Raw genomic sequence first — 23,075 nt, 5'->3', positions numbered from 1 at the left:
ATAAACATATAAACATATAACGGCTTACTAGCATCGTTTGCAGCCATGCGAGGCGGTTGCCTCTATCTCCACTCGTGGTTCTATTGTTCTTAGGTTGACACTTAAACGAAAACACCAAAAAGTGAAAAAAAAAATACTAGTAATCAGATAAACGAACTCGTATTGAAAATGCAGAAGTAGGCACAAGAATTTGAAACCTTTCAAACGATCATCGTATTTTTAACTGTAAGCTACAACGGAAAATATCCACTGCATGCACTATGACACAGCCGATGCACGGCGACGTGGCCACTGATTTAATTGAAAATAGACTTTCATTCTCAATAATCCCTAGAATAAGCCTGCATGTAAGGGATCTGTCGATCATTGCGTCCAAGACCAACACGACACTGGTCGATACGTTTTCCATGGACTTGCCCAGTGGGTCGGTCATGGCAGTTATGGGCGGTTCAGGGTCAGGAAAGACCACATTACTAAATGTTTTGGCATCCAAGATTAGTGGTGGCTTAATTCATAACGGTTCTATACGGTATATCTTGGAAGAATCCGATTCTGAATCTGAGGAAATAGAGGCTAAGAAGATCCGCTTGGATGGCCAAGACCATCCTACCCAGAAGCATGTGACAATGGCTTACTTGCCACAACAAGATGTGCTCTCTCCAAGGCTGACCTGTAGAGAAACCCTCAAGTTCGCAGCTGATTTGAAGTTAAATTCATCCAAGAGAATGAAGAAGCTGATGGTTGAGCAGTTGATTGAGGAATTAGGGCTTAAGGATTGTGCAGATACTTTAGTGGGCGATAATTCACACAGAGGTCTTTCTGGTGGTGAGAAGAGGCGGCTGAGTATTGGTACTCAGATGATCTCGAACCCTTCCATCATGTTCTTGGATGAGCCTACTACTGGGCTGGATGCGTATTCGGCTTTCCTGGTTATTAAAACTTTGAAAAAATTGGCCAAAGAAGATGGTAGGACTTTTATCATGTCCATTCATCAACCAAGGTCAGATATTTTATTTTTATTGGATCAGGTTTGTATTTTGTCAAAGGGCAATGTAGTATACTGTGATAGAATGGATTACACCATCCCTTATTTTGAGTCTATCGGTTATTGTGTGCCACAACTGGTGAATCCAGCAGATTATTTTATTGATCTGTCGAGTGTGGATTCTAGATCTGATAAGGAAGAAATTGCTACGCGAAGTAGGTTGAGTTCATTGATCAATCATTGGCATGACTATGAGAAAAAAAATTTACAACTTCGTGATGAATCATATATAGAAAACGCTACGGAAATTCAAATTCAAAATATGACTACCAGACTACCATTTTGGAAACAAGTCACGGTTTTGACAAAACGAAATTTTAAATTGAATTCCTCAGATTATGTGATTCTGATATCCACTTTTGCTGAACCTCTAATCATTGCTACTGTCTGTGGTTGGATTTACTACAAACCTGATAAGACCAGTATCAGCGGGTTAAGGACGACCACCGCGTGCCTTTACGCCTCCACCATCTTACAATGTTACTTATATTTGCTGTTTGATACGTATCGACTCTGTGAGCAAGACATTGCGTTATATGATAGAGAAAGAGCAGAAGGTTCAGTGACACCATTGGCATTCATTATCGCTAGGAAACTGTCCCTTTTTTTCTCTGACGATGTCGTCATGACAATGATTTTTGTCAGTATAACGTACTTCATGTTTGGGTTGCAAGCGGATGCTAGGAAGTTTTTTTACCAATTCGCCATTGTATTCTTGTGCCAGTTGTCATGTTCAGGGTTATCTATGCTATCTGTGGCTGTCTCGAGAGATTTCTCTAAAGCTTCTTTAGTGGGAAATATGTCATTCACAGTGTTATCTATGGGGTGTGGTTTCTTCGTCAATGCCAAAGTCATGCCAGTGTACGTTCGTTGGATTAAATATATCGCCTTCACATGGTACTCGTTTGGTACTCTGATGTCGAGCACCTTCACAGATTCGTATTGTACTTCAAATAATCTCGATGAGTGCTTAGGCAACCAGATTCTAGAAGTTTACGGATTTCCTAAGAACTGGATAACTGTACCTGCGGTTGTTTTACTATGCTGGTCTATAGGATATTTTGTAGTAGGAGCAATTGTACTACACTTTCATAAAATTGATATCACTTTACAAAATGGAGTGAAATCTAAAAGAAAGAAAGCCAGCAAGAAATCACCAACAGGAGTGAAACCTGCAGTCCAGTTGCTAGATGATGTCCATCATCGAAAGGACTTAGAGGCCGAAAAAGATAAAAGAATATCCATTACTATTAAATTACAGGATATCCACTTACGAGTTATTTTTCGAAACCCTTTCACAAATTGGAGGGGGGCCAGTTCACATAACGAAACTAAAGAAATTTTACAGTCAGTGAATGCCATTTTCAAACCTGGGATGATTAACGCAATTATGGGACCGTCAGGGTCAGGGAAATCCTCATTGTTGAACTTAATCTCTGGAAGATTAAAACCCTCCGTTTTTGCTAAATTCAGCACTTCAGGTTCGATAATGTTTAATGATATCCAGGTTTCAGAGCTTATGTTCAAGAACGTGTGCTCGTATGTCTCACAAGATGATGACCATCTTCTAGCCACATTGACTGTTAAAGAAACCTTCAAATACGCTGCTGCATTGAGGTTGCATCATTTGGTAGAAGCAGAGCGAATGGAAAAGACTGACTGTTTGATAAGATCTTTAGGTTTGAAGCACTGTGAAAACAATATTATTGGCAATGAATTTGTCAAAGGTATAAGTGGTGGTGAAAAAAGAAGAGTCACCATGGGTATACAATTATTGAATAATCCTCCCATCTTATTATTAGACGAACCAACTTCAGGGTTAGATAGCTTTACATCCGCTACGATATTGGAAATTTTGGAGAATCTGTGCAAGGAGCAAGGGAAAACAATTATCATCACTATCCATCAACCAAGGTCAGAATTATTCAAACGATTTGGTAATGTTTTACTGTTGGCCAAATCAGGTAAGACCGCTTTCAATGGGTCACCCGATGAAATGATTGCTTATTTTGCTGCATTGGGCTTTAATTGCCCATCTTTTACCAATGTGGCGGATTTCTTTCTTGATTTGATTTCAGTTAATACACAAAATGAAGAGAATGAATCAAGCTCAAAAGTAAGGGTAGAAGAAATACTCACTGCTTGGAAAGGTAACATGGACAATGAAAGTCTCTCATCGACTCCGACTTCTGAAAAGCAGCAATTCTCTCAGGAATCGTTTTTAACAGAATACAGCGAGTTCGTGAGAAAACCGGCCAACTTGGTTTTGGCATACATAGTCAACGTTAAGAGGCAGTTTACTACGACGAGAAGAAGTTTTGATTCTTTAATGGCACGTATTGCACAAATTCCAGGGTTAGGTGTTATTTTTGCGTTGTTTTTTGCTCCTGTTAAGCATGATTACACTAGTATCAACAATCGTCTCGGGCTGGCGCAAGAATCTACGGCATTATATTTTGTGGGTATGCTGGCCAATTTGGCATGCTACCCAACTGAAAGAGACTACTTCTATGAGGAATACAATGATAATGTTTACGGTATAGCTCCTTTTTTCCTAGCTTATATGACCCTGGAATTACCGCTGTCTGTATTAGCCTCCGTGTTATATGCAGTTTTTACGGTGCTGGCATGTGGACTGCCGAGAACTGCAGGTAATTTTTTTGCAACTGTTTATTGTTCTTTTATTGTTACCTGCTGTGGTGAGGCTCTAGGTATAATGACGAATACTTTCTTTGAAAGGCCGGGGTTTGTGGTCAACTGTATTTCCATTATTTTATCCATTGGTACTCAGATGTCGGGGTTAATGTCATTAGGCATGTCAAGGGTATTACAAGGCTTCAATTATTTGAACCCTGTGGGGTATACATCCATGATCATTATTAATTTTGCGTTCCCAGGTAATTTGAAGCTTACTTGTGAAGATGGTGGAAGAAACCCAGATGGTACGTGTGAATTTGGAAACGGGCATGATGTATTAGTCTCTTACGGTTTAGTAAGAGATACTCAAAAATATCTGGGAATTATTGTGTGTGTGGCCATTATATATCGTCTGATTGCATTTTGTATCCTAAAAGCAAAATTGGAATGGATAAAGTGGTAGTTTTTTAATGAACTTTTCTATAAACCCTTATTCCCGCAAAGGCAAACGTGGTACATATTGTTTAGGATGATGTTTTGAGGCTGTTTTTTCCTCGAATAGTTTTGTGATACCTGTCCCTTGCAAATAAAATGAGGCAGAAAGTGCCAATAATATAAAAGTTCTGTAGAATTATATATTTTTCATCTATCTAAAAGGGAAATAAAAACTATGTGTTACATTGAGGTTGCATTGCTGTGGGAGTTGTATCCTGGGGTTATAAATTCCGTACATTCTTTTGAATGCTTAGTAATGAATTTTTTATGGTTTTGATACTTTCGGGTTTGAAATCCAGTTCCTTTAGCAACTTACTAGATTCACTATTTTGTAATTCCTCGAACGCGTGTGTTAGATCATTAGAATATTCTTTGAAAATATCGTCACAACAAGCTCTTAATTCTTTGAGGGAGTTCTTGATTAATTTTTGAATATCTTTACTCTTGACTCTTTTCAGACCGTCTAGTGTCTTTAAAGTTGCTATCTTGGTGAGGTAAATATGAGAGATTTTCCAATTTTTCTTTGCGTTTGTAGGAATTTCAACTAATTTAGAAATTAAATCATGCAGCTCTTTACCGTCATTTTCGTAAATTTCGAAAAAAATTTGGAATGATATCGACTCAACCTCAGTCAGGTTATTATTCAAAAGCTCTTTAATATCACCTAATGGAAGTTTTTCTAAGAGTGCGGTTATCTCTTTTGTTTTCTCTCCAGTTGGCAGAGCCTCGATGATAAGTTCTCTAATGAAAGCTAACAAAATTGATTCATCATTCAGGTTCGCATACTCCAAAATCTTATCCCGACTGAGAAATTGAGCAGAATTGTTATCCAGTATGGATAAATCCCTGTTGTCGGAAAATGATATATTTCCAGACATTTCTAAAGACCTCCAATCCGCGTGCAATTTTTGTAGCAGATTGCCACGTTTGTCATTGCATAAACGTGAGAACTGTAAGTTTTCCAAAGTTTTCATCCATCTGGTATAAGATTTCGTTAGTTTATCCTTCATCTCGAACATACCTAATACTTTACTATACGAATTTCTTTCAAATGCTACCTGAATGTACCTAGGTAAATTATTCAACGATACATCATATAAATTATTGTGCTCACGAAAAGTCTTGGAATAAAAATCGCCTTGCTTATTCGGGAATAAAGTCGAAAATCTCGTAAAAATCATATAGTCCATGGAATCTGTTTGAACATTCTTGATTTTCAAGTTTGAAAAATGAAAATAAGCATCAGGGACTAAGCCTAGATACATATATAAGACAATTAGCCAACACATAGTGTCGAAATTATGAGGGTCATTGGTTTGGTAATTCTCCAATATTGTTATGCATAAAAGTATGTCCTTTAAATCTGGGTTAGTTTCTTTGCATATGCTTTTGATTAATTCTAATATGAACTTAGAGCAGGATGAATAATCGGTAACAGGCTTCTTTATTAAAGTTTCCTTGAACTTATTGTAATCATTAATCCAGTGGTTTTCAAAAAGTCTCAATTCAAGAGCATTACAGTGGTGAATCAAATCTTCACCTTCTGGATCATACTTAGCCATAACATTTTTGAGCATAGCCATGTCTATATGGTTTGCGTAATGATTTAGATCAACCGAACAACAGGGCTTATTATGGTACTTTGAAAGGTAGTATGACAAAGACGACTCCGAAACAGCATTTGCGTAGACTATATCGATTTTCAAGCGTGCCAGCCTAGTATTCCTTGAATCGCCCAAATTTCTGTCGATCCAACGTTGCAACTCTTCTTGAGTTTTAGAGAGCCTATAAGCAGCGTCAATCAAGTTTATGATCAATTCGTAGTCATCAAGGCCTTTTTCAATAAGTTTTGAACAAACTTCAAAAAGTTTTTGTGGGGAGTCTAGTAACTTCACGTGCTTCAAGATGAAATTTTTCAAATACAAGTTTACCGAAGTGTCGAAATTGACAAAAGTGACTGCAACAATCTCTTCTGAAATTTCCCTAGATTCAGGAAACAGTTCATCCAACACTAAACAATAAACGATAATTTCCTGGACATTTTGAAACGGTTTCAGGTCCAACAGAGATTGGCTTGCCAACTTAGCCAACACAGCTTTCTTAGGTTCGGAAAGAGTGTTTTTCTGGAACCTCATTAGGGCTAAAGTCGAGACCGCATTCCAAAAATAATATGCTCTCTTGGGCAGATTCCCACTATCACTGTACTTGGCCAGCTGCAAAGATGCCTTGCTCATTTGGTTATAATTCGAGTCCTCCAAAGCTTTCGTGAACCAATGATACGACAATTCGTAGCTAGGAAACTTGAAGTTCCCTTTTTCGTACACATGCAAGGCCTCATCGTATCTCCCCAGTTCTACGAAGAAATTGTGTAAAAACTCCAACGAACGGGTGTCACCCGTAATTTTAGTTCCTTTGAAACCGTATGGCTCATCCAGTAGTTTCTTGTAGTCGAATTTAGCGGGCGACTGTTTAAATCTGACATAAGTTTCAAGTATCTTGAAGTACACCGCGTTCGGGAACTGTTTCTGCAATTGTTCCAGTTTTGCATAGCACTGCTTGAAGCTGGATTTGCTTATTAGCCCCAGAATCTCCTCCTGAATCTTCTCGGACATGCTTTGACGCTGGACTGGTTGCATAAAATGCACTGAGACACCGTTGCTTTGTCATTAAACTACGTTTGGGCTTGTCTTATTTTCTTGAAGATCTCGGCGGCCCGTGAGAAGCGACTGTCGTTAGAGGTGACTGAAAAATTTTTAGATGCTCATCGCAATAGTTTACAAGCAAGCTAAGCTTACCTTCGATGTAGAGAAGATGGTGTAGCGTTTACAGCTTTAAGTTTTTTTTAACACTGATTTGTTGGTTCCAGTCTCTCTGTTTGATCCTTAGTCATTGAAAGAACATAAATAAAGATGTCTTCTATCTACAAGGCCCTCGCAGGAAAGAGCAAAGATAATAAATTGGAGAAGAAGCAAGGTAATGTAAAGCAGTTTATGAATAAGCAAAGAACTCTTTTGATCTCAAGTAGAGGTGTCAACTACAGGCATCGCCATTTGATCCAAGATTTGAGCGGGTTATTGCCTCACTCCAGAAAGGAGCCAAAACTGGATACTAAAAAAGACCTTCAACAATTAAACGAAATCGCAGAGTTGTATAACTGTAACAATGTTTTATTCTTCGAGGCCAGAAAACACAAAGATTTGTATTTATGGTTATCCAAGCCACCAAATGGTCCCACCATTAAATTTTACATTCAAAATTTGCATACCATGGAGGAACTAAATTTCACAGGTAACTGCTTAAAGGGTTCTCGTCCAGTATTGTCCTTTGACCAACGTTTTGGATCCTCTCCACACTACCAATTGATTAAGGAGTTGCTAGTACATAACTTCGGCGTGCCACCAAATGCCAGAAAGTCCAAGCCATTCATCGACCACGTCATGTCCTTCAGTATCGTGGATGATAAGATATGGGTAAGAACATACGAGATTTCTCATAGTACCAAAAACAAAGACGAATATGAAGATGGTGAGGAAGACATATCATTGGTGGAAATTGGTCCAAGATTTGTCATGACTGTCATATTAATCCTGGAAGGTTCCTTCGGTGGTCCAAAGATTTATGAAAATAAACAATACGTCTCACCAAATTTCGTCAGAGCTCAAGCTAAACAACAAGCTGCTGAAGAAGCAAAATCTAGAGCCGACGCTGCTGTGGAGAGAAAGATTAAGAGAAGAGAGAACGTTCTTGCTGCGGATCCTTTATCAAATGGTGCCTTGTTTAATTAGTGGAAAGCATATTATCATCAAATAGCCTTATATAGTATTGTATATTAAAAACAGATAATAAGAAAAAGACCGAAAAGTACAATCATTTGAATGCGGGCAATTGCTAAATCATATAGTGTTTAAAAGCTTGGGTAACAAAAATATATTTGTAAAGAATATTTACTGTATGTACAAAAGATCTCCAGATGCGCAGCAAACAACCACAATTCAGGCTTCTTGTCTTTCTGAGTGTTTCTTCAAGTAGTTTTCAATGAATCGCTCTTCGTCCTTGTTGTCTGCTTTGATATCGACAGATTTTGGCTTTGCACTTTTGAAAGGATTTGGAACAACTAATAAACCTAGCAGCCCCAATGTTCCAATTGCGAGTTGATGTGGAGGGATAGCTTTCCCCATGATGTGATAAGCGGCACCCATTGTTGTAAATATATAGAAGTCGAGGAATGGTTAGCCTTGTCTGATACTAATACATTATGCCATTTATGATAGAACTTGCTCCTAAAAGCTCGTTTTTCTTCTCTTCCGTTAAAAGGCGGGCCCTGGCCAATCACGGTCGAGATCGCGATGAAGTATGTTCCATCCCATGTATACATTTAAAAACGGAGTAAATATATGTAAAACATAGTGTAATTAAAAATGGGTTCCAATTACTTGTGATTCATTCTATAGGCACTCAATAAGTTTTGTAAGCGAGTAACAATTTCCGTACACTCTTGATCTGAAACAGCTTCGAAGTAGTATCTCTTGATATCGTCTTGTCCCTCTCTTCTCACGAGAATTTTGAAATGCTCTGGAACTCTTTTGGATTTCTTAACAAGAACTACTTGACTGATATGCAATGATTTGGTCTTTACATTATCATGCCAATGCATTCGTCCCTCCGGGGGTACGATGTATATGTAGTCGCCGTCAATGGCTAAAGTCCTTTCATGCTTGTTTATGAATGACATCTGCTGCCTTCTCCATACCTTATATTTATGATACGCACCGGTAAACAAATCTTGGAAGTTGTTATCTCCAACTCCATTGGGAGTATCAGGTGTGTGCTCCATCGTGCTCTGCGAACGATTTAAGTTATGAAACTGTAGTGTTCCATGCAACGAGGACTTCGATGAATTCTTGTTCTTGAAAAACCCATTTCCATTCACGAGGCCCCCCGCAGTCGAGCCATTTCCACTAGCGACGCTTGAAGAAGAATGTTGCTTCGCTAAACTCAGCTTATACTTAGCGGAAATTTTCTTAGCCTTGGATGTTACTTTGGCATTCTCAGGAACCGCAGCCGCAGCTCCTCCAGCCACAGCTCCTCCAGCATCTGCCTTCAGATATGAGTTCAGAGGTTCCAAAGTCAACGGGGTCAAGTCGTTACTTTGAATTGTTGGCAGGACAGGCTTCTTTAGATCTGGCTTCATTTTCTCCAGATGCAGTTCTCTTGCATCCTTCTTGGAAATAAGTTCCACTTTATTAATACCATCAAGTCTTAATACTGTATCATTTAAGTCCAGTATAAAGTTCTTACCCAGCACTTTCAATGCATATTCGTTAGGATCCATATTTTTCATCTTGCAATATTTTACCAAGATATCATTGATGTGTGAAGTCACCAAAACACTAATGGTGGTATAGTTGAATTTGGGATTCACATTAGGATACAAATATACTGTCACATCAATGACTTTGGAACCGTTTGTCTTATCGATATCATCTTTATTACCTATAATAGGCTTGTAGAAGCTTAACTGATTAATGGTGCCTTCGGTTGTACTGTGACTGCTATTAGCATCCAAATTAGAAGCAGCCATTACGCCGCCACCGATATCGAATGGCAAAGGTGTCTCAATTTCATTTCGAGATTTCTCCATGTTATTGACTTTACATAACACAACTTCGCTGTCCGAAATTGATTGAATAGTGCTCTTCCTATCTAGTTTACCAAAGTTGTCTTCAAATGGTTCACCATCTTCATCAACAATTTTCAATGCAAAATTATTTGGATTAGAAATTTCTTCAACTGTCAATCCATCTTCCTCAAAATTATCCGGTTTTTTCTCAGTGGAATATAAAAATAAAGAAAATCCTATTACTTCAAAGATGGTGGACGATTTCCGCACTTTGGTAGTAAAAGAATGTCTTTTATACTTCTTAGAGCCTTGAATGTATATTTCGAGACCCATGGATTCATAATTCGGTACTTTATCACCGCATACAAATGAAAAATAATCTAACACATCTGTAGAATGGGTATTTGTTCTTTTCTTTTTTTTATTGAACATATTTGACAACTGAGATGCCTTGGGTTTAGACTCTAGGTAATCAGTTGTTCTCTCAATAAGAAAATTCCCCTCTTTTGAGCTCTTATGAGCAGTTGCTGACACATTAGATTGAGTATGATCTTGTTTCAGTGTCAAGGTACTTTTTCTTGGTCTATGAAATACACCATCAGAAAACTTCGGAATTTTCATTTGGTCACTGCTAGCTGTTGATGAAGTTCTTCCATGTCCTCGAAGCAGCGGAGACTTTGTGGATGTCAAATTCGAACTAACGGATAGTTTTCTGCTGGAACTGGCAAAGGAGGTCGACTCTTTTCCCGATACAACAGTATCACGTCTTTCCTTGGGATGTCGTGATGAATTCATAGTCAATACAGCTCTGTCAAAGACGTTGTTCAAAGTAGAGTCATCATCGCCATGATAAATGCCGTATTTTTGCATGGACATTGGTATGGAATGGGAAGGCATGGTATTTGTTTGAATGTCCGAGTCAAGGGACATTTCGCCACTCTCCATGGTTGATGACTCGTTATTCAAATAGCGCTCTTCTGAATACTCTGACCCTAAAAGAGACTTCCCATACGATGAGCCAGGAGTACTTCCGTCGTGGTTTTGAGAACTGAATTCATCACCATTAGAATGACTGCCCTGCGAGGCCTCATTTTTGTTAGCTGTCCCGTCACTTCCAGGTTCAATTCCCCCCAAATCGGATACTGTTTTGTTAATATTTGAGGTTACTGTATCAAAATTCAAGTCATCTAAGTCTTTTTCATTAATGTACGATTCCATATCCGATATATTGTTACTTTCTGTTTCTGTCAGGCCGTCTCTTCCAATAGATCCATTGCCGCTGTTGCTGCCTCCATCTCCATTTGCACCCTTAATGATCTTCAGTGGATCCGATTTTTGTCCATCATTCTTGTTTTCAATCAAAAAATTTTTCCCTTTTTGACTGGTAGGAAAATGTGGTTTAAGTCGTGAAGCACTTCCCATATTACCATTTGAACTCTCCCTATCGTCAAGAATACTGATGCTATTTCTGTTATTGGTATTAGAAAAGTTGTTCTTAATGTTGGACATGCCGTTAGAGCCTTTTTGAACTGAACTGGCCCCAGAACTTTTGGTATCAAAATCATCATCTAACTGGAAAAATTGTGAGTGTATATCATCGCCTTCTTCGTCATCATCGTCATCATCATCTTCTTCCTCCAGGTTTTCGTCGAAATCAAAGTTCATATCAAATTTACTGCCTTTTTTATTATGGCGTGGGCCAGGCGGGTGCAAACTTGGTGTTCTTGATCTCGTATTAGTTGTGTGAAAAGCATTCTTACTTCCAGAAGCACTTGAATGATCTCTTCGACTTTTGAATATCCTTACAAAAGGAAGTGATGACCTCTTGCTAGATTTCTTTTGGAGCTCCACTGAGCTATTTGAACATGAGCCTTCTTTGGTAGAGGCTTTATGATGTTTATCACTAGTTTGGCCTTCACCATTCAAAAGAGAATTTGAAGTAGACGAATTTAATGGATTATAACGAAGTGTTCCGTTTTCCTCGACTATCAGAGTATTTTTTGCGCTTTTATCCTGTTGATTCCGTTTCTCTTCCTCATCGTCTTCAACCTTCTCTGTCTGTACTAAGCTCTGTGTAGTTTTCCCTTTTTGGCCCTCATTTTCTCTCATTATCCTCATTTTCCCTAATGAAGCGTAGTTCTCCATGAAATCCTTAGATATCGGTGGAGATTCTAGTTCAAGAAGTACATTTAGTCCATCTGAGTTTGTGTACAGTTCGCGGATAGAAGAATCTAAGCATTGTTCCGTATTAGATCCACCTATAGGTATGTATGGTTTTATTATTCTTTTCATTTGGTCTTTTTCTGGACAAACTTGTAAAAACTGAGCCCGCAGTTCATTTAATACTGTCACTGTATCCATTGTTATTTTTACTATATGTTATTCAATATCCTCAAGTGGGCTCCTATACACCGTCTTTATTTTGTTTTCTTGATTACCTGTTTATGAATTCTACCTTATATAGTAAACAGCATTTTTATTGTATTGTATTATTTTTATTTGACGCGGCCTAATACAAGGTCGGCTGAAGAACGAAAAATTTCAGAAAGCTTCGCTAACCTCATCGCAGCTATGGCCAACTTGAAACTCAATGCTAGAGACTCAATAAGTGTGCACAGATTAATTTGATCGGGCAGCATATAATTTAAATGGTACTTTCATCAAACTGGCAGGCATTATTAGCCTCCGAAGCGGGTTCTACTTCCGTTAAAAAGACAAAGCAATCAAATAAGAAAAGTAACAAGATAGATAAAGCCAGCAGCTCCCAAGATTTACGCCCCAGACGCAAAACTGGTAGCAAAATTATGGACATGGTGTATAACATGAACAAAGAAATTAGTAAGAATGAGAAGAATAAGCTCGAGGGAATATTGTTTGAGTTCAATCCAGCTAAAGCCAAAACGGATAATAAAGTTGAGAAATTAGTACACGTGGATGCATTAGAAGATGTTCCAGTTCGCAATAACAAGAGTAAGGAAATTGGAAAGTATATTGCAATGGATTGTGAATTTGTGGGCGTAGGACCGGAAGGTAAAGAATCTGCGTTAGCGAGAATATCGATCGTGAATTATTTTGGACATGTTGTTCTCGATGAGTTTGTTAGACCAAGAGAGAAGGTTGTAGAATGGAGAACCTGGGTTAGTGGTGTTAAGCCAGAACATATGAAGGACGCTATAACTTTTAAAGATGCCCAGAAGAGGACAGCGGATATTTTGGAGGGAAGATTTCTGGTTGGGCATGCTCTTAAGCATGATCTTGAAGCTTTGATGTTATCCCATCCAAAATCAATGCTCAGAGACACTTCAAGACACCTCCCATTCAGGCAAGCCTATGCCAAGGGTAAGACACCAAGTTTGAAAAAATTAACAAGGGAGGTCTTAAAAATCGCCATTCAAGAAGGTGAGCATTCTTCTGTTGAAGATGCTCGTGCCACCATGCTATTATACAAGAAGGAAAAAGCTGAATTTGAAAAGATTCACAGAAGAACTTTTAATTAGAACGGGTAGTACCTGATGCCCTTCTTTTCATTGGCATAAATCAGATGTAGTGGCGTGTACATTGATTTAATTATGGCACTTGAATGCATTAAACGACTGCACAATGGAGTATATAAAATGTGTCTGTATAAAAGTTATTCACGTAATATAATGCGAAAATTTCAACCAATAGGGAAAAAAAAGCACCAAAAAGTATAAATTCATATATGCAGATAGATATTAAGGTCATTTCACTCACTTTATATACACCTTAGGTAGAGCATGACATCCTTGATAGGATCATTGTCATTATTCTTTTACGTTCATAAATGCCTTGAGGTTCTATATCTAATGGTAGCATCATATCGGAGTTCTTTCCGAATAGATTAAGAGAAGTTACAATAAATAATCCTCTTTTCGTCAGATATTCAATGGATTCTTCATGAATCTTGTCTAATGAATTAGACTCCGAATGCGTTACCAATAAATTCAAGATATCGAAGGCCAGTGGAACACAGTCCGAGGTTTGTTCAAATGCCGAAATTCTTCTTATTTCGTTACGAATAACGATGTAAAAGCGCAATGCACAAATAGGTTTCACTCTTAATAGATGTCTAATAATTAACGCAAACCTGAACATACTTGGTTCATCCGTAACTGAACACTTGAACAGCACTGCACATTGGTAGAGTGAAATGTTAGCATCGTCTTTGTCAGAACTCACCCAGTCTAATAAAACCTTTGGAATGGTATTTTCGTTCTCAATTGCGACCATCTGTCCTTCAAAATCAACATCGCCCAGAAGTTCTCCAAATTGATTGGAACTTAAAACGAAATAAAGTAAGAGCATGTAGCACAAATAATGATCAGATTTTGCATCAATTTGATGTTCGAAATAGGAATTTCTGAACATCATCTTCAAAAAATCAAAGGCCGTATTCCTGATGAAAGGGTTAGATAACCCTTTATTGATAATAAACACAATCATGTGCGTAAAATTATCTTCATTCCAAACGATACCATTGATAGAGTCAATTTTCCTAAGAAAAGTAGAAGCAAACCTTCTCTCCCTCAGCAATGTACTAATTAATGACATTTCGCTCTCGTTTTCAAACTGGGACATATATAGACGCCTCATACAATTTGACACAAATAAGAGAGCACCTTCAAAAATTATGGGATGACGCGCGTCAAGGAAAAGAGTTGAAAGCCAAAACAAGTGCTTCATTAAATCTAGGTTTGGATCTAACCCCTCGACAATCTTGGAATAAGTAAAGATATGAGAAATGGCTAAGAAAAGGTGTTCGTCGGTAATCTTCGGCTCGGCAACAACTTTCATTGTCTCCACTAGCATAGCCTTGCATAATCGCTCAGTTATGTAAGATTTACCCATTATACCAACGATCATGATCGAGCGTGCTGAAAGGAAAGAGTTGCTGGTGAACACAGATTCCAAAACATACTTCTTATATCTTGTCTTCCATACATTTGCCTCATAGGTTGAAGAATATTCCATCAGCAATAATATATTGTTAATAAAGAAATCCAGAATATTGAACTTGCTTGCAAACGAAGATGCGCTGAATATTTGTAAAATTCTTCCTTTGTCCTCACTGAATCCAAACATAAACTTCACTTTCTGATGAGCGAATATGTCACTTATCTCGTCTAGATTATTTCTGTGATCTTGTGGTAATGCAGAGTTAATGGCCAAGGAATGACACACATTCATTAGCAGCTGGTGTAATGATGACCTGAGCTCCCTTGGCCCAACATCAATTAACAATGATACAATAAATAAGATCTCGGGCAAGTACATTTGTACCAGTAAAGAGGTCTCGAAGAAAACATGGATGCTTATTCTAACCAGTATTGTTAGTTCGGACCAACTTTGGGTCATAGCTTCTAATTTTAGAGACGGTAAGAATGATCTAATTTTCGCCATTATTTTCTGAATGATATTATTGGCAACCTCGGTAGTTGGTAGAACAGTTAATAATGATATTGTTTTCTTCCAGTCGCGGTTTTCGGAATCTCTCTCTAAAGCGTGGTTGATAACTTCGTCGACGATAATATCAGTCAAGCGGCCGTCATCCAAAAGAAGCAGCCAAATATATTGCATGTATACTGCCTTAAAATCAGTTTCTCTCACGGAAAGTCTGATGAGCACGCGAAAAATATGCGATATGTTTTCAGGACCTTCTTCGTCGTCAGCCAAATACACATGCTGATACAGGTTCGGAATCCAATAAGATAAACCACAGATTGTATGAGGAATGTAAACATGAGGAATCACGTTATTCTTTAACGCTTCAAGAATATAGATGAACATATAGGTGGTCAATTCGGGATTGGATTCCGCAAGTGATTTCCCGATTACACCTAAGAATGTAGTGGTATCTTCAGGAACGTATACTTCAGGAGAACGATGAAAATGCGAGCCAAAGTTCAAACCAAATGATACCTCGGTAGCAGCTATTAGATTATATGAATTATTTTTCATTTTTTTATTTTCATCGAACAAGCCAATAAGTGATACTAGTAGTAGGTGGCACAACAATTTTGTTTTTTCTTTTTGCTGTTTATCTTTGACACTTGAATTTGAGGAAAAGCTGCCCGAATTGTTGTCCATTTCATATTCACTTTCTAGCCGAATTTGTGCGTAATAAAACATTTTCACAATCTCGAGATATTTGGGGCTACTAAAAATCAGCCTTTTTCCATCTTGGAAAGTTACTGTAAACTCGGCAGGTACCCCAGTTATCGAAGAAACATGTACTTCAAAAATTCGGCTGATTTCATGGACGTCATTAAATTTGACATCAAATAAGGTATCCATATCTCTTATTTTGTATTGTCTAGGGGTTTCATGTAAGACCTGAAAATAAATATCACCTATCTTCAGCGAAACTGGAGTAAACCTATTCCTTTTTTCGTCATACAGGGTGATGTCATGTAAAGAGACACGGATGTCTTGCAAAACTTTCAAACCTTGCCCTGTTATTCCTACGGATTTCATTAGATCTTCATCAGAATTACTATTGATGAAATAATGAGGAATTTTTGAAGAAACAAATACATTATCTTTGTCCAAGCATTTCCCATAGTTATCCATGAACGTTTCGTTTACATTAAAATAGTAACACCCGATACAATTCATTGGTGCAACTTCCGGTAATAATCCCATCACCAATGAAATGAATTTTTTCATATCAAGTCCATCTTCATCAAATTCAGTGCAATCAATAATAAGACAATGTTTGGTGGTCCAGATTCGAGCATAAATCTGCAGAAACTTATAAACGATCGTATCAATATCCATATGTTTGTCTGAAAAATTTGACATTGTTAAAGTAATGATCGGAATACCTTCACTTGAAGTAGACTCGTGAACGTTTGGACTGTACGCTGTTGATGTTTTAATGTTTCTAAATGCGTGTCTATTCATGAACTCATACAGTTCCGGGTAGTCGTCCATATGTTCCCTGATATATATTGGTATTTCGTTAGAAAACTCCATTTTTGGTTGACCTAGTTGACCGAGGACATCATCGATGAGTAAGAATGTTGTTTTATAAAAATCTTCTCCGTCAATGTCACCATCATCATGTTTTGCTTCGTTAAGTACATTTCTTCTAATTTGAAGTCCATAAAGATAAACAAAGGAATGAAGAAACTGATAATCAAAGGCTATTGGGGCAGAATCTGTTCTAACTTGGATATCTATCGTACGATCTGTTCGGCAAAGTTCAGCGAGGAATCTAAAAATTCTGTCGCTACATTCCTTGAGGAAGACCTTTTGAGCGCACAAAGCTGGCCATCTGGAAAAATTCTCTGAACCGTTAGCGATATTTTGAATAACTTTAGCTAAGCTGATAAATGTACGCTTTTCACTAGGATGGGAGATGTCTATAATATTTTCGGAATCAGGGCTAACCAAAGCAGGACAAAAAAAACGTAGAAATACGAAAGAGCCAGCAGCAATGAGAGCATGGTGTGGAAACTTTTCACACGCAACCTTGTATATATTTTGACAAATATAAAATAGAGGAGGTGGGAAATAAGTGATTGAGTTTGATATCGCCTCTAGCAGTTCATTCATATATTTAACAAAAAGTTCCACTTGGTGTTCTGCGCCTGAATCCTCTAATCTCAATTTCTCGATTTCAAAAAACTCCTTCTTCTCAATAATCTTTTTAAGCAATGGTTGCAAAGTACGGATCAAATATTCACTACCCTTGGACCTGGCTAACATAGATAAGGACCTCGTAGCACAGCTATTTCTTCTAAGAATATCAGTAGGTCTAGATGAATTCTCAATCTCATTTTTGATGAGCTGTGACACTACAATATGAGTGGCATTCCTTGTTTCGAATGCATTTATTAAGCCAGCAGCATAAGCGTCAATATCACTAGCGGGACAAACTGCTGCCCCGTAAGATGATAGTCCAGGATGTTCAATTGTATATTGCAAACATTTGTCAGCTGCTTCCAACTTCCTAAGATCGGATTTAGCAGTGTAGGTACGATAGTTTGTAACAATATTAATGAATACTTCCAAAAATGCATTCCTTATGTTTCGATTGCCGGAATAGCCCATCGGTAAGGTGAATTGCAAACTTGCATCAACGTTAGTGTTGGAAAGATTTGTTAACGAAAGGATAACATTATCATTAAGGACGCTCATTTTGTGTTTCAAAAATACTGGAAATTTATCGCGATCACTACTTTTTTCAAGGCCCTTCATCAAGATATTGAAGTAGTATCCAAATATCACTGATCTGGAACGGGATAACTCAGGGTCTGAGGCCGCTGGTGGGATTTCTAGGAAAGTATGCCTCGTCAAATATGCAATCGCAGTTGAAGCTTCGATCGCCGTATCTATATATAAAATGTCCATATCTCTTTTCAGCAAATCCATTTCTTTTAGTGGCTTTGACAAGTTTTCAAAATCATATTCCCTTCCAATACTAACTTGAAACCAATCAGTCACTTGTCGCAGCCATTTGTTTTTAACATGAAAATGATTCTTCACACCCAAATTTACCTCTGAATGCTTCAAAGCACTAAACATTTTGGTCACTTGAATAATTGCCTTCAAGTATTTGGAACAGTAAGCTGGGATCTTCTTGATTTCATCCGTCAATAGGTCAATTAGGTCAACTATCTCTGTGGAAAAAAGCATCATTACAAAATTATCATCGTCACGACTTAATATTGTCCGTAACATCTTGATTATTTGTTCTAATAAAACATAGGAGCTTTCATTTTCTGGTATCGATAAATCTGAACAAGCCAATTCTTTCAACTTTAGCCTCAAATTACTGAAAAGTAAGTTGAATGACAAAGGATGTAGCTCTAAACTTAGAATATCCCTAGAATTTTCTCTCGTTAATAAATCAGGATAGTTTAGCCATTGGCATTGCTTCGAGATAAAAGAGTCTATATTTTTTTTTAATTCCGAGACGGTATCAAGCAGGTAAGGGTATACTTCTTCTAATATCTTTTTATTAGTGAATAAGACACCTGACAACGAAGCCAGAATACCCGCGAAATTTCTGAAGTCATTTAATTCTTGTTTATCTAAGTTTTTAGTATGCGTGTACGTGTGCCACTTTTTGTAAATCATTCTCATTGAGTCAAGTAATATTGCGTTGGGAATAGTAGCAAATCGTAGAATATTATTCCTGGTTCTCCTTTGGAATGCAATTGAGCCAGAAGTAGTGTAATTATCATGGCACATTGCTTCCACAAACTCAATATTGTGGACCCAAGTCTTATCAGAGTCATCAATATTTCTTTCATGGAAATTGATAGCTGACAGGTATTCTGTGTATGCAATCTTCAAGGTTTTTTCGATTTTTTGTTGACTAGAATATAGTGAAACGAATAAAGCTCTACCAACGGTCCCCATTATCAGTGGGAAAGTAAGTTTTTCTGAATCATTTATGTGTTCCATATGATGTGAAGCCTCAGCGATTCCAGCTAAATGTGACCTCACTTTCATAAACTTTATGGTTATATCTAAAAGGATTTGACGCTTTTCATTTTTAATCTTCAAGTCGAAAAGACCCATGGCGAATAATGTTACAGTATAACTGCAAAGGAGGTGATAACCTTCAATACTGATGTTCTCATCTGATTCGCTATAATTAATAACATTAGATAACAGCGTATCCATGAATGATTGGGCTGTCTTTTGTAAAGCTATATCCGAACTTACAATAGCAACGAAAATTGGCTTCATAATATTTCTGAAGTCTTGCGACACCCATTGTAAATTGGAATTCAGGTTGTGTGGGATAATAAAATAACTATTAGGTCTCTTGAATATGTTGAAAATATTAATCATTATTCTTCTAGAATCTTGAAGAGTAGCCTCGTCCAACTCTTTTGGCACCAAATGTTCTTGAATATAGTTATTCGTTGATTTCATGAATTTACCCAAGCTTTCATCAGAATAGCGCCTCGTTCTAATCTTCTGTAGAGGCGATCGCATTCCCAAGGCCGCCGATGATAAGGGTGTAGAATTTGTTATTGCCATAGGTGTGGCGCTGATGCTTTCAGTTTGTGGACGCTGTACAGGTGATGATTTTTCCGTATCCGGAGGCGAGGTTAATGTAGTAGAAATCTTGTTCCTTATAATACTGGATGGACCACCTAGTGTATGACGAGCTCTTGGGGCAACAAGGTGTGACAGGTATGGGTCGGACGATAAATTCTTTGGAGAACTGTTTAAAGAGTTGACATTGTCGGAATTCCTTGAAGTGCTCGAACCAACCAAGGATAAAGTATTCATTGGACATATATCTGCATCTAATCCCAGGGGAGAGACAGGTGTCATCGAACTTTGAGATGTGGATCCTGACCTCGATCTAGATGTCGAACATAAAGATGGTGAGCTTCCTTTGAAATGCTTCTTGGTACCATACTCATTAATAATTGTACCATCCAGAATAGAGGTGACTATATCGGTGATTTGCTCATCAAAATATGGAAACTCTTGCAAAAGAATATCGGCTATGATGGAAAAAAGTGTTTTAAAAAATTTGGAAATTTTCACTGAAATTGCTTTCCGCAATTCTTTTTTACTTGGTATGTCGAAGAATAACCTGAATCCTTCAGTATAAAGACATAGCTTTTGCATGTTTAAATTGTTGGCCATCGTATCAATGCTCAAACGTGCCAGCAATAATTCATGGTCGAATTGAATAGCCGAAGAAAAGAATATTAATTGTAATTGAATGAACGTGGCAGAATTCCTTTTCAAACAAATCATTAAATTGTGATTCGTTTTTGAATTCCAATCTTGACCAACGCTTAAATTTGTCCCTAATATAGGAATGAGTCTCTTGGCAAAAAGCACCGAAGGTAAGTTTCTATCCACCAGAAAGACTGCAGAGGTCATTGTTAGAAATGATAGTAAAGCCCTCATTGTATCTAAAAGAGCAACATCAGATACGACTTGAGTTCCATTCAAATTTTTCATCAACATTTTTATAAATTTTACACTTTTCTTTGTTGAAGTAGGCAAAGAAGTCAATTTCCTCAAACCTTGTGTAATATGTTTAATGCCCGAAGTTTTTTCTGAGCCTGTTTCATGTGCTGGGTTATTGAATGAACTTGTTCTTTCTCTTGGCCTGTTTGTCGTACAATCGGGGATATACTTGAATGACGATGTATACAATTCACTAAATAGATCGATATCGAACATTGTCAAAGTGGTCAAAAACTTCAAAACTGACGTATGCGGTAGAACTTCAGTATCATCAAAATGCGTGTATAGCTCTAAAACATTATCTAAACGAGTTACCGATAGGAAATTTTCGTCATGATCCCTGCCAGTATGACCGATTTTGGGTGCATCATATGAGGCTCGACTTTGTGATTGTTCAATGTAAGCACTTGGAGTCGAACTCGATGGTGATGCAGCGGCTGCTGCTGCTGAAGCAGCTGCGTTCAACCGTTGCTGCAATTGTGTTGTTGGTGTTGGAGTTTGAGATAATAAGGAAGACGCACTAATGGTGACGTTGGACATCGTTGGAGTGTCTTGTAAGGATGGGTCATATTCTCCTGATTGTCCGTTATTAGAGAAATCTGTTGTTGTAGAAGAAGAGGCTGATGACGACAATGACGTGGATGATTGAGAGTTTGTAGCCCATGAAGAATGAAGTTTCCTCTCAGGTTGTTGTTGTTGTTGAGTGTAGGATTGATGATGAGAAAGTTGGCGACTCAAAGATTTAGCTATTATATTTTGGTTGTTATCCGATGACGACGAGCTAGGTGGTGACGATGACGAAGACGTTGAAGGAGAAGAGGAACCCTGATGATTGCTCTGACTGGTAGTTATCATACTGTTTACATTGAAAGTAGAGTGGATTTCCTCGAAAAGGGTATGAACCAACATATTTATGGATTTAGAGGGTTCATCGTTATGATCTCTCAATAGACTGAAGAGCTCATAATACTCTACGGGTCTAGCCATTATCCAAAACATGATTGCCTTAGCGGTGAAATGCAAAAGTAAACAATGGTATATCGTTTTCCTTAATGCCATAGACAAGTTTTTGATGAGTTCCAAGTACTTCTTGAAATTATGCTTGGTTAAAAAGATGAAACTGAACAGATCAAAGTGGGGCACTATGCTGTTATAGACTGAAGATGGTAATGAATGTGAATGAGAGTGTGAATGCGCATGCGTTTGTATAACGGGCAGCTGTAGGCTTTTTCTAATAAAGTCAAAGTATTCAGATGGATTGGATGCTGCCACAAATCGGAGAATATGGCCCAGAGTGGAATCAATCATTCTACAATGAGAAGGGTAGTTATGTCTAGCCAGGTAGGATTTATGGCGGGGCAGAATAGAGGAGCTTAGTGTGGTCAGAATATTGCCGTGCACATGATTAATCATATTCTGCAAGATTTGTAAGGTTCTTGTGTTGAATTTCAGCCTCGAACAACTCCCAATTAACCTCGATGCCAATTCCGGTATTAACGATTGCGGTTTTGTTTGATGAAAAAAATGTTTATTGCCATTGTTATGAGTGGAAGAATAGTCGGGCAAAATATTGTTGAGTTTCGGTCTGTATTTCTGTTCTTGCTCGTGCTCTACGTGGGTCGATATGTCACTATACTGGAGACTTTCTTGATTTTGCCAATTGTACTCCAGCGTATCACTTAATAGCCTTAGCGTGATCAATATCGACTCTACAACGTCGCCGTTGTCGCTATCCGCAATGATTTCATGCCCTTGAAGAAGTGATTCTATCAAATCTAAGGAGCCCTCCACCATAGCGTTTGCGTCTCGGGAAACGGTGACATTGATGAGAACGGATCTACATGAAACAAATGAGGAATACTCCTCCACTTCTGAGTATGTTCTCAGATTGGATTGTACCGGTAGAATGGGGAGGATTCTTTCGAAAAGAACATGCTTAACCAGCGTCCGAGTCATGTGGGACGATTGGGCATCCGTACCACGCTCTTTCTTCTTATTCTTGGTGGACTGAGACATGGTTCTCCCTGAAGAAAGAAAATGTATACAGTTGGGGTGATATCAAAAAATTGTGTAACGTTGGAAAACAGTAGCACTGGGGAAAAAAGCAAAACGAGTAACAGAAGACAATGCTATATGCTAGTATGCTAAAATTTGGCGGGATGCTTGTTACAATGGGTGAAAAACTATATAAGCCTTCTTCTGATTTCGGTTTTGGTTTTTCGGTCTTTATTTCCCAGGAGCTTCAGACAATAAAGATAACGGAGGGGACAGCAGAGTAATAGAATACGCTTAAATGTGTGACTA

General features: G+C 38.0%; 7 protein-coding genes across 7 annotated transcripts; 3 read left to right on the top strand and 4 right to left on the bottom strand.

Annotated features, from left to right (window-relative positions):
* Positions 1-260: 260 nt before the first annotated feature.
* On the top strand, positions 261-4,145 carry SKDI15G0850 (uncharacterized protein; the record flags this gene model as incomplete). The annotated part of the gene is made up of 1 exon (XM_056231102.1): positions 261-4,145. The coding sequence occupies one exon, from the start codon at positions 261-263 to the stop codon at positions 4,143-4,145; it is 3,885 nt and encodes a 1,294-aa protein (XP_056084955.1).
* A 253-nt stretch (positions 4,146-4,398) lies between these two features.
* Positions 4,399-6,789, bottom strand: MDM20 (Mdm20p; the record flags this gene model as incomplete). Its single annotated transcript, XM_056231101.1, has 1 exon — positions 4,399-6,789. One exon carries the CDS (start codon positions 6,787-6,789, stop codon positions 4,399-4,401), a length of 2,391 nt encoding a protein of 796 aa, XP_056084954.1.
* Positions 6,790-7,086: 297 nt separating this feature from the next.
* BRX1 (ribosome biogenesis protein BRX1) lies at positions 7,087-7,962 on the top strand (the record flags this gene model as incomplete). The annotated part of the gene is made up of 1 exon (XM_056231100.1): positions 7,087-7,962. The coding sequence occupies one exon, from the start codon at positions 7,087-7,089 to the stop codon at positions 7,960-7,962; it is 876 nt and encodes a 291-aa protein (XP_056084953.1).
* A 207-nt stretch (positions 7,963-8,169) lies between these two features.
* On the bottom strand, positions 8,170-8,376 carry ATP19 (F1F0 ATP synthase subunit k; the record flags this gene model as incomplete). Its single annotated transcript, XM_056231099.1, has 1 exon — positions 8,170-8,376. One exon carries the CDS (start codon positions 8,374-8,376, stop codon positions 8,170-8,172), a length of 207 nt encoding a protein of 68 aa, XP_056084952.1.
* A 230-nt stretch (positions 8,377-8,606) lies between these two features.
* On the bottom strand, positions 8,607-12,158 carry AVO1 (Avo1p; the record flags this gene model as incomplete). Its single annotated transcript, XM_056231098.1, has 1 exon — positions 8,607-12,158. One exon carries the CDS (start codon positions 12,156-12,158, stop codon positions 8,607-8,609), a length of 3,552 nt encoding a protein of 1,183 aa, XP_056084951.1.
* Positions 12,159-12,445: 287 nt separating this feature from the next.
* REX4 (putative 3'-5' exonuclease) lies at positions 12,446-13,294 on the top strand (the record flags this gene model as incomplete). Its single annotated transcript, XM_056231097.1, has 1 exon — positions 12,446-13,294. The coding sequence occupies one exon, from the start codon at positions 12,446-12,448 to the stop codon at positions 13,292-13,294; it is 849 nt and encodes a 282-aa protein (XP_056084950.1).
* A 250-nt stretch (positions 13,295-13,544) lies between these two features.
* IRA2 (Ras GTPase activating protein IRA2) lies at positions 13,545-22,787 on the bottom strand (the record flags this gene model as incomplete). The annotated part of the gene is made up of 1 exon (XM_056231096.1): positions 13,545-22,787. The coding sequence occupies one exon, from the start codon at positions 22,785-22,787 to the stop codon at positions 13,545-13,547; it is 9,243 nt and encodes a 3,080-aa protein (XP_056084949.1).
* Between the last annotated feature and the right edge of the window lie 288 nt (positions 22,788-23,075).

This window comes from Saccharomyces kudriavzevii (genome assembly GCF_947243775.1).
Source record: "Saccharomyces kudriavzevii IFO 1802 strain IFO1802 genome assembly, chromosome: 15".
NCBI lineage: Eukaryota > Fungi > Ascomycota > Saccharomycetes > Saccharomycetales > Saccharomycetaceae > Saccharomyces > Saccharomyces kudriavzevii.
Note: the sequence above shows the minus strand (reverse complement) of the source record. Positions and strands in the feature narration are given on the sequence as shown.